The sequence below is a fragment of the Frankliniella occidentalis genome, unplaced genomic scaffold, assembly GCF_000697945.3.
Source record: "Frankliniella occidentalis isolate FOCC.00 unplaced genomic scaffold, Focc_3.1 Scaffold105, whole genome shotgun sequence".
In the NCBI taxonomy this organism is placed as follows: domain Eukaryota; kingdom Metazoa; phylum Arthropoda; class Insecta; order Thysanoptera; family Thripidae; genus Frankliniella; species Frankliniella occidentalis.
The window spans coordinates 423,922-434,677 of record NW_026267234.1 but is presented as its reverse complement, the minus strand read 5'-3'; the positions used below and the strand labels follow the sequence as shown (position 1 = coordinate 434,677).

At 53.5% G+C, this 10,756-nt stretch overlaps 1 protein-coding gene across 5 annotated transcripts in view; it reads left to right on the top strand.

Annotated features, from left to right (window-relative positions):
* LOC127749890 (uncharacterized) overlaps window positions 1-9,929 on the top strand; it is a 65,234-nt gene extending 55,305 nt beyond the window's left edge. For all 5 annotated transcript variants that reach the window (XM_052269855.1, XM_052269857.1, XM_052269856.1 and 2 more), the window contains 2 exons: window positions 8,216-8,385; window positions 9,681-9,929. In XM_052269855.1, coding sequence (XP_052125815.1) covers window positions 8,216-8,385; window positions 9,681-9,914 — 404 coding nt within the window. In that variant the 3' untranslated portion in view covers window positions 9,915-9,929. The remainder of the gene's footprint in view (window positions 1-8,215; window positions 8,386-9,680) is intronic.
* The last annotated feature ends 827 nt before the right edge of the window (window positions 9,930-10,756 follow it).

Sequence of the window (10,756 nt, the reverse complement as noted above, 5' to 3'; positions counted from 1 at the left end):
GGGCAGGGCGGCGGGCAGGGCCCTGACACTGGCCGGCCCGGCAGGGCGGCGGGCAGGGCGGCGGGCAGGGCCCTGACACTGGCCGGCCCGGCAGGCGTCAATTAAAACTTAATCACTCCTCCAGCCGAGAAGCACGTGTCGGTGATCGGAAAATGGGGAGAGGGGGGAGATACCAGATTAAGAATGTGCAATCAAGATATGGCGTCGGATTGCTTTGCTGTCCAGCGCGCCTCGGCGTGGCGGGGGGAAGAAATCGATCAACAGAGTTAGGCGCTTTCCCGATAGTTCTTTCCGAACCCTATCACTCCAGCGCCGCCCACCCGGCCAAACCCTGTCATCGCGCGCGGTTTTCGTTGTCGTTTTTCTGACGCTCGCCTTGCTCCCGGTCGGTGTGCGTCAAGGCCGCCGCGGCGCCATGCACGCCACGCCCACCACATTACCGAACTCGCGTTGCATCGCCGCCGCCGGTGCGACGGTGTGCGACCGGTGTATATCGGTGGTGCAGTCCGCCCCATCCATTCATGGGCATTGCAGTGCTAGGGGGCGAGGGCGAGGCGTCACTGCTTCTGGCCCGGCCCCGGCGGTATGCAGGAGGCGAGTGTCTCCGTGCGCGGGAGCGCATCCCGGCGGCAGCGTCCTCTAACGGGCTGGCTGCTTTGCCCGATGCGAATACCATCTTGGTCCAGTCGCTGGTGGTGTGGTTGCTGCTTGATGTATTCTGAAAGTCTCTTCTTCTTCTTCTTCTTCTTCTTCTTCTTCTTCTTCTTCAGTTTACCCTCTGTTTTGCTGCTTGCTGCGCGCAGCTTCGGTTAGCAGAAACAGTGTACGGTAATTGGGTGCGGATTGAATGTGGCAAAAGCCTGGCCGTGGCAGCAGAATGCCCGCGCTGGGCGAGGCGGCGAGGCGCTGCTCGCGCGCCCGCTGGGCCCGGCGCCGCGCGCACAGCAGTTTTCCCGCGCCCTGTCAAAGCCCCTCTCTGTTGTTTCCCATTCGGTTTTTCCTTTGTTTCCGTTGTTTTGTTTTCTGTTTGGATGAGCGGCGCGATGATGGGGCGGGTAAGCGAGGAAGCAGAGCCCATAGTGCAGCAGGCCTGTGACATGTCCCGCTCTTGACCTGGATCTCGCTCGTCACGTCCTCCTCGACACCTCTCCTCCTCCTCCTCTTGCTGCTCCCGGTCGAGCTGCACGTGCTGCGGCCGGCCGGGGCGCGCGGGGCGCGTGCGTGCCAAGGGCGCCTGCGGGCCGCAGGGTGGGCCACCCCGCACGACCCGGCCGCACGCCGGGGCTGCCTACCGCCGCGTCCGCAGGCGCTAGCGAGACACACAAATTGGCCTCAAAAGGGCCTCAAATTTTCTTTCGTCCTTTTCATTTTCCCTTGGTCGAGTTTTCCGTTTTTCCTGCGCGAGGCATGCGCCTCAATTTTATTACAAGTGGTCGGAAAAAGTAATGAACCAAACTCGCAAACTTGTTTTTAAGCGAAAACGTTAGGGTCGTTGCGTACCACACATAGAGCGGAGTCAGGCGTCATGGTTCAACAAGTATACAGTTAAAGGTACACAATGCGCAAAGTTATCACGCAAAACGGCGCAACAACAACATTCGATACGACAAAGAAAGGCGACTACATTTCCTTAACCTTTAATTCGTTTCGCAGTTATCAATATTGTAACGTGTTGCGTACGCAACGTTTCTTCACGTGTTCTCGGGGGAACACGTTTCCTGATGCATTCTCGCTGTGACGCTCCTATTCTTTTACTTGGAGTGGATCGCATTAGAAATGTGTGCTCCCGAAGCACGTCAATAAACGTTTGCGATCGCAACACTTGTTTTTCCAGTGAAGGATTTTCAACGGTTTTAATGAAACGTCATATTTAAAAAACAATGGTGACGCGGTTGTTTTTCGTTTTGTCAGGTTTTTTTAAATGCACTTTAAATATTTAATGTCGCAGATCGACACTTTTATCTCTAGCAAAGCCTGTTGTAAGGCAGACGTGTAGCGGAGACCTCCCGCCGTCTATCTGGACCTGGCCTGCTGATTGGGTCGCCGGCCGCAGTGTCGCCCCGTGCGTGCGTGGGAGCGAGACACCGCAGAGGTGTGGGCCGCGCGTAGGGCTCCTCTCTATGGACCCACAAGTTATCGGATGCACGGCTTTTAGAGGAAGGATTGTCGTCGCGTCGCGTGTCTGTCTGGACCACAGCCTCCATCCTGCTCCCCTCCCATAGTTCACCATTTACTGCCCTCTGCACCGTTGTTCGCGATGGAGAACACGAACACGCCCAAATAAAGTTAGCCGAGGAGAGGGGGGGGGGGAGGAGGAGGGAGCAACAGGAAAAACCGCTGCTTTAGCCGTCCAAAGCAGTTTCTAGTGAATATTACCGCGCGCAGGACCCTCCTTTCCGAACGATAACAACAGAGTAGGCGTTTGCCGCGGCCCTCGGCCCGGGGCCGGCCACATGGCATATTACAAAGCGCGACGATATAATCAGCTGATAGGGGCCTCCCGTGCCGTCCGTGCCACGCGGTGGCGTCGTCGTGGCCCTCATACGTTAAGAAACATTGTTGTCCTCATGCGCACGTAGTGGTACAGGGTGTAAATTGAGCCTCATTGAATGCAGCAGCAGCAGCTTGCGCCAGCGTTGCAGCGCGGTCACGAGCCCGCCACGCCACGCCGCGCCACGCCATCTCCGCAGGGTGGAGATACAGATCTGTGGGGAGCAAGGGGTGTAGCTGCTCTTTATGGGGGCGGAGCGGAGGCTCTCTCTATTATGTCGCTGGCGCCGAGGACAGCAGACCTGAACCACCCCTGCAGAAAACAATGGCATACCTCCACAATTATAAACTTTTTGCATTGAAACAATTTTTTTAAAATCAAAAGGTGTGTTTCTTACTTCTGTCGTGCGTAGAACGTAGACTAAACCTAAACAGCCTTCCATGTTGCCCCCCAAAAACTGTTCTTGCTGACGGGATTCATTACCTTAAATTATTGTAAAGAGAAGTGGCACAAAACGAGCAAAAGGACCCCCCCCCCCCTTCTCTCTTTTCTTTTCGCTCCCTCGGCGGCTCCCTTCACACGATACACGACACTGTTCACACGGATCAGACAGATTCCTTGCGCGCCCTCTACGACGGTCTGAATGTCAAAGTGCGGGGGGCTGTCTGGGAATTACTTCGGGTTTGGATTCCAAGTATTTTCCGTCTGGCCCAGCTGATGCTGCTTTCCTCACGGTTAAGACTCTCTGAATTATTATGTGCGAAACTCGGTCTTGTGTTGTTTTTTTTTCTTTTCCCTTCACGCGTGGCGTGGCGAGCCGTGTGGCGAGCAGCCGTGACGGCGGAAGGGAACGGGGAGGAGAGGCGGGGAGGGACGGGGTGCCGACACCGCAGAGAGGGCTTCGCCAAATCCGGCGATCAGCACGCGATATCTGTCATGTCGTGTGCCCGGCTCGGCTGCGCTCGGCTCGCGCCCCCGCCGTGAGGTCAGACCTTGGCCCCGCCCCGAGCCGCTTGGCGGCCAAGTTCTCCGCGGTGCATTAGTCGTTCCGCCCGGCCGCCAGAGTGTCGAACAACAGAAAAGAATCGAGAGAAGGGAACATAAAAATCGATCTCGAAAGCAGATGATACAAATTTAACAATAGGGCTGTTTTCTAATTTTCTCTCATATTATTTAGCTGTCATTTGTTTATGGCTGCTTGTTACTTGTGCTTACAGTCTTGTCCTTTGGCGTAGAGGAGGAGATAAGGGGCGGGCAGAGCGGGTGGCGCGGGTGGCGCCGTACGGTGGCCCAGTATTGTTGGCCGGAGGTGGGGCGTGCCCTGCCTGGCGCAGTATTGTTGGGTAGGGGCCTAGCCAGCCACTCACTCGAACACAATACCATCAGCCCCAAATACATTGTTTTCTGGTCTGCGCTTGGTTCTCTGTCCTTATCGAGAGTAAAAGCTAGCTGACAACTTTTTATTCTTTTACATTCTTTATGTTTATTCAAAAGGTTTTTAAGGTATCATCTGCTAAAATCATTTTGGACATACGAGAACGTTTAGATGCAGTGGCACCGAGCGGCAGCCGCCCCCATCCTCACCTCTCTGGGAACACCACACCGCTCCGCCACGCCCGCCAGGCCCGGTGACCCAGACATGCACCAGTACACTCGGTTGTGGGTGTGGGCGCCCGGCCCGCCGTGTACCTACACACAGACCTTGATGCAGCAGGTACCTCATGGTGGTACCCGATACACACCGACAGCGTGCGCTTACCGTTGCTTACCCACCTGTTGCTGCCCGTGTAAAGTTAAGCTCCGGAGCACCCAGTGTGCCCGAACATAATCTAGCTTGCCCGCTTTGTTTCTTCACAAAGTAGTGAGAGTCATGTTGAATAACCGATAGGAAATTTGGTCATTACAATATTGATCACCTTCTTCGCTCTACAAAAATTAAGTTATGCGACTCGGTGTGAGACCTTGACAATTAAATACACATCTTTTGTGGTGAACAATTACACACGTTTAATCTTTTGTCCGCATTTTACACTTTATTTACGGAATACAGTCTTCTTGTAAACCATATTCCGTTCGGGGTAATTAGAGGATCGCTTTTGGACGTGTAGACAGACGTGCGATTGCACGTACGTACGCGTGCGGTGAAAGGGAGAGTGGGTGTGTTCCTGTTGACCTCCCAGGCAGTGGCGCTAGCGCCGGCCGGCCCCGGCGAGCTGACCACCCGGCCCGGACTGGACTGGAGGAGTCCTCTGCTCGAGGCCTGGAGGCGGCTGTTCGCCAGCAGAGGGGCATAATGAGTCACACACCGGGACTGGCTGGACGGGACGGACCGGATCGGAGAGGGCTCCGGGCAGGAAGCCGAGAAGGACTCGTAAAACCAAATTGGTGTTAATTGGGGCGTAAATGAAACGCTAATGGCAGTGTACTGCGCACTGCATGATTAATTGACACGATCGTCGTACAACCTTAGGGGATGGCATTGTGTTTTTTATTTGTTTCCACTTTCTGTTTTTTCGTCTCGCTCTATGCAGTTGCCGCGGTTGCACCTTTTTTCTGCCCTTTATTGTTTGGTCGCCGCCATGCATCATCTGTTACGCGCTGATTGTGAGCTAGTGCGTGCAACGGCAGCTGCGTGATGGAGTGCGTGTAGCGGGCGGTGCGGCCGGGCCAGAAGGAGGTGTCCGCGCAATTGACGTTTCAATCTGAGCGGCCGAACGCGCAAATCCCCCTCACTCTTTCCTCTATCGTCTATGAAAGTTATGTATATAATTATTAATGCATGATGCATTAGTCAAACACCCCTTGTGGTCCTGTTTAAATATATAGCCTGTACACTGTAAGAAAAACCTACAATATAACAACAGTCTGGTGCTGTCAATTCTTAACCAGTCGAGAATTGTGAAATTTTCATTGTATATTGTGGGGTGAAAGCACTGGAATAACAATATATTGTTATTTCAAAGTACAACGCTGAATTGTACAGTGTACAGTGTACGTATTTAAACCTTTAAAAATGTTTTTCATTTGTTATCTTTATGATGGGCTAGTCACCTTATGCTGTATAACATGTTCCAAGAAAGTAATGATTATTGGCAAGCTCGGTGAAGCGAGTAAACCTTAAATAATGCTCGACTAGGTTGGCCTTGATTATTTTTCAATGACCACTCGTTTTTCACTTTTGCGCACGACCGCATACGTGCGCTTGGGAGCAAAACCTCAAAATAAAGGAAACTATCCCTTTTATCCCCGGAGCAAAGCAGCTGCTGCCACTTCCGGAGCGGCCTTGCCTTGGGTCGCGGCCCCCCCGCGGGGCTCCCTCCCGGGGTGGGGGGTGGAGGGAGGTGGGGGAAGCCATTGACAAGACCAGCCGGAAGGACCCACAGGCACACGGCGGTGCTCGCGTGACACTTGAGGCGGCCTTGGAGCCAGCACGGGGCCCTTCCGCCCGGGAGGCTGGCTGCGGGTCCCGCCGGCCGGGCTGGGCTCCGCGAGCGAATACCCCGCGGGGGCGGCCCTCGGCTGAGGTTGTACCGACTCGCCGTCATGACTAAGGAGGTGCGGCTGGGGTTTTTCGCTGAACGGGCATCGGCATTGCGTGTTTCGAGGATATGTGGGGGAGCTTTTCTCTCGAAAGTCCTGAACGGCTCCGCCCCTCTCTCGCCACCGCGCACCTGCGCCCGTCTCGCTGCTGCCCCGCGCCGCCGCCTAGAGGCTCCCGGGCCCGGGAGTATCGACGCGCGGCCCCCCACCTTCCCTCCCTCTTGCCCCCTCCTCCTTTTACTTTCAGCTGCGGGGGCACGGCCGCTCCTTGTTTAGAAGTTCCCACATTTTTGTGCGTGTTCATCAACCGGACTGTGAAAAAAATAAGGGCACGTTCATCGGTACACGCCTACACGCCGCCGCAACTTATTTTAAGCTGGCTGTTATACGGCGCTACATTAGGTATTGTCCAGTCTATTTGTCTCAGATTTATACAGCTAGGTACAGGAGGTACAGGAGCTCAGCGCCTGTGGGACTCCGTATAGGCCAACCCGCGGTACACTCATGCGCTCCAAGCAAGATGTTGCCTACCTGTCAGGCGCTTTCACAGCGCTTGCATATTCACTGTGATCGAGATTGCGATGTACTGACTACGTCAAATTGGCGATTACTTTTGGTTTGCGATTACTATCACTCGTTGCGTTCAGGATGCGAGAGCTCGTTAATGCAAATTTAGTGCTACAAATTTTATGTATAGAAAATTATTGCAAAAAATGCTATATAATGTTTTATTGCAATATAACAATATCGATGGGAGTACGCAAGTTGTCTTACTGGTTTTGCGATTGTACGTTATCGCAATTTTCGCAACAATATTCTTCATGTTGAATGTATCGTATTTCATTGGCAATAGCGAGTTATCGTATCCTACGATCGACAAATAATGAGTATCGCAAACCAATAGTTATTACAAGACTTTGTGTGAATATCATCGCAAATCTACTTTCAGTGTGGACTGTACTTGGCAAGGTACGCAACGGCAAATGATGCACGTACTTTCTGGATGATCCCCTAAGCACCTCGAACCGCGAATCACAATTTTTTTTTCATAAGCGATGCGGAGGGTTTGATCAAGAGCGACAGAGACAGCGAGATAAAGAGAGGGCGAGACAAGGGTATCTAGTTTGTGGTCGGGCCGGGCCGGGCGCGGGCAGGTGGCAGGTGCCGGCGGCCACACTTCTTGCGTGTGCCCGACCTGGTCACGGGTCAACGCTCCGTTCTGTCTGATCGCAGGGCGGGGTGAGGTGGCCGGTACGCCTCTTTCCAGTTCCCAATCATTGCTCACTCTCTGTGCATAACGTGTCGACATGCTCATGGGCGGGGCAGCAGAGCATGGAGCAGCATGGTGTTCGAACAAACCCGGACTTTTCTCTCTCTCTCTCGCTCTCTTTATTTCTTTCTTTTCTCGCGTGTCGTCCGCGGGGGTTTCTCTCGTGTCGAGTCGCTTATCTAAAATGCATTCGTAATGCCTAATCGCTATGATGCCTTGTAGAGTCGTCATACACGCACCGCTGTGCCATTGTGCCATTGTGCCGAGGAACAAGCTGAAAGGGAAAGGCAAACAGGGCTGTAAGAACACCCCGCCTTTGCTTTTCGGAACGGTTTCGCTGGGCTCATAATGGGAGCAAGTCCGCGGCCGCACAGGAGTAGCAGCGGCCGAGAATCGTGAAATACTCGAAAAGCCAGGGGGCAAGCAGTGGTTGCCGCTGTTGGCCGAGCTGCCCCGGCTGTTGTCGGAGTAAAAACGTGTTCCTGATGCATTGTTGTTTATGTGGATTACGTATCTCTTTCATCTGTGAGATCTACACACGACCGTGTAATATCCAGGAAAGAGACATAGTTAGTGCTCTCATAGAGCTCGGGGCTCGCGGGGCCGGGCCGGGGCGCTGCATGCATGCAAGGTGGGGTGGACCCTTGCAGCGACCAGCTTGGCGCTGCGCTGTCGCGGATTTACCTGGACTTAGCCAATTCCAGTCCTGTGGATAGCGGATAGCGAGCGCCAAGGATTTTCCTCCTGCACCCATGAAGTTGTATCTATTCTCTCCGCCCTAACTTGTGGGAAATGTTTGTAGGGTCTAATAATAAAAGTGTCATAATTATAATTATCGCGGGTTAAGGTCGTGAAAGGAACGAGTTAACAGTGCTGCGTTATTTCATTCGGTTTTGCATCTTTCTTTGTTGCAGAGGAATGGATCACGAAAAAGAAGACAGAGCTGACGACAACGAAGCAGATCGAGACGCGCGTCAAGCGTCATGTTGTGCTGGAGGACGGCAAGGTGGTGGACGACTCGGGCCCCATCGTCACCACCAACACCACCGAGGACACGGAGAAACAGGAGCACCAGCACACCGAGGTGAGGACTGCAGGGAGACGGTCGCGAGGTAGTGACGGAGGAGACAGTCGAAGACAGTTGAGGAGACAGCCCGGGAGACAGTCGAGGCGACTGCTCGGGAGACACTCGAGGTGACAGCAGCCTCGCGACCCGTGTAATTGAACTGTTCCACCCGAGTGGCTGCCCACATGTGTGCGTGTGTGTGCGCGCGCGCGAGGGTGTGTGAGTGTGTCGCAGAGTGTTCGACGCTATGACGACATGTCCGGCTGCCGTTACTGCAGAAAATGCTCCAGAGGTGACAGCAGACTCGCGGGATCACCTCCCCTTCGTTCGCCTTCTCTCCTCTCTTTTCCTGTCACTGTTCAGCCCGAGACGTACCCCCTCATTATTTGCTCCACCTCTTATTCTAATGAGGATAATTTTATATATATATACTCTTTGCAAAACGCCTCGTATCACACTAACCGACACGTCAGTTCTGCCAAAGCCCCCGGTCACGACTCACCGCTGCCTTCATAATACTTTCAATAATTTCCCCACACATCTCCCCTCCCTCGCTCTCGCTCTCTCTCTCTCTCTCTCTCTCTCTCTCTCTCTCTCTCTCTCTCTCTCTCTCTCTCTCTCTCTCTCCACACCCACACCCTCCAGTGGCCGGCGGGCAGACATAACGCACCGACAAACAAACCGACCGGCCGACCGACCCGACCCGACCCGCCTTTGCGTTTTGCGTTTCTGTGTCATCGCGATCGGGAGCCATTTACATAAGGCACATAAGGCTTGGCTGACGCAACGGGGCGCGGCGGGGCGGGCCGGCTCGGTAGGCAGATAGCAGCGTGCCAGGACAGTTAGTGATAACAACTAACTCACTGCCGCACCGCGCACAGGCGTTCTTTTGTTGAGTATGTGTGTGTGTGCGTGCACTGAATGTGTGTGTGTGTGTGTGGCCCGTGAAAAACGTCTGCAAGACCGCACAATAGTGCAGCTAAACACATGCGACACTCCGTGTGTGGCGCACGCTGTAGCGAACATCGTAGGGCTCATAGTCGTGTCTACAGTCATGCTGCACCATGTTAGCCGTGTAGCCTTCTTACTCTGAGGCATTCCTTTAAACTTAAAATTTTGCACGCTAAAGGTATCCCTATTTCGGATACCACACATGGGCGTTCTTTTCAGGAACACCAATTTTATTTTATTTTGTTTTTTATACAAGCCACAAAGTGCTTTTAGCAAGGATGCTAGAATTTGTCACTTAGAAACAGATTTCTGCTTGTGTGTGCAGCATTGGTCTAACTCTGCCCCCCTTTTCTCTTTTGCAGCATCGCACGCACGGGGATGATCCCCCGTCCGGAGACGAGGGCTGGGTGGCGGTGCCGGGCCCGGGCGGCACGGTGCGGGAGGTGAAGGAGAAGAAGGTGCGCTCGCGCGAGGAGAAGGAGGAGCGCCGCGAGACGGAGGACATCCACCACCACGGCGACATCACCGATGAGGTAAGGACACCAGCCGCATGGGAGCGTGGCCACAAAATGGTCACGCCACAGGGAACGTGTTAACGAACTTGGACGTTTTTTTATGAACTTTATCCAAACTTTAAATAAGTTTGTTCAAGGAAATTCATAGCACCCAGAAAACGGTTTCGTTGAGTTTATGTCTGACGTTATACTGGAATTTTTCTATTGATTCAAATGATTTTCCAATGCCTCAAGAAAAAAGAGGCCAAAGGATAAAGAATCATTCTTTAAAACAAAGGAGGCCTCTTCGAAGTAACGAAAACATTCTATTGTGTCGTTATATGAACGGAAATTTCCGTTGGAATAAAGGGAATTACCATTAGTTCAATGGAACCATTTTCACGGTGAGTGATCAGTGTGGGTGCATTCAAGCTATGAACTTTGACGTTAATTTCTACTTCGGAGGATTGGCCCAATGTTCACTTTGTTGCGCACTTCACTATCGTGTATGTGTAGCCGTATGCGGTGCAGATTCGATGAACCGAGCACGCCTCTACTATCGTTGCACGTATAGAATTTAAACGAGACCCAACAACACGGATCATGAGGGGTGTCGTTCTCGAGGCGCACATACAGTACAGCGCCAGCGCCGTGTTCGGTCCACTTCCGACACCGCGCTGGCCGCTGCCACCCGCGCCCCCCGGCCGGCCCCGGGGCGAGCACGGACCACAATCACTTCGCTCTCGCCGCCACCTTAACCCATTACCAGCGACACATTTTGAAGCATGGGTTCCTTCGAGTGCTTTACCGTCCCCTCGCGGCCATTCTTCTCCCTCTCTCTCCCTCGCGCTTGCTCACTCACTTGCTCGCTCTTGTACTGCGCGTGTCCACTACCCATGGTGCCCCTTTGTGTGCTTTTAATTTCCCGTCCTCTCCCCTCCCCC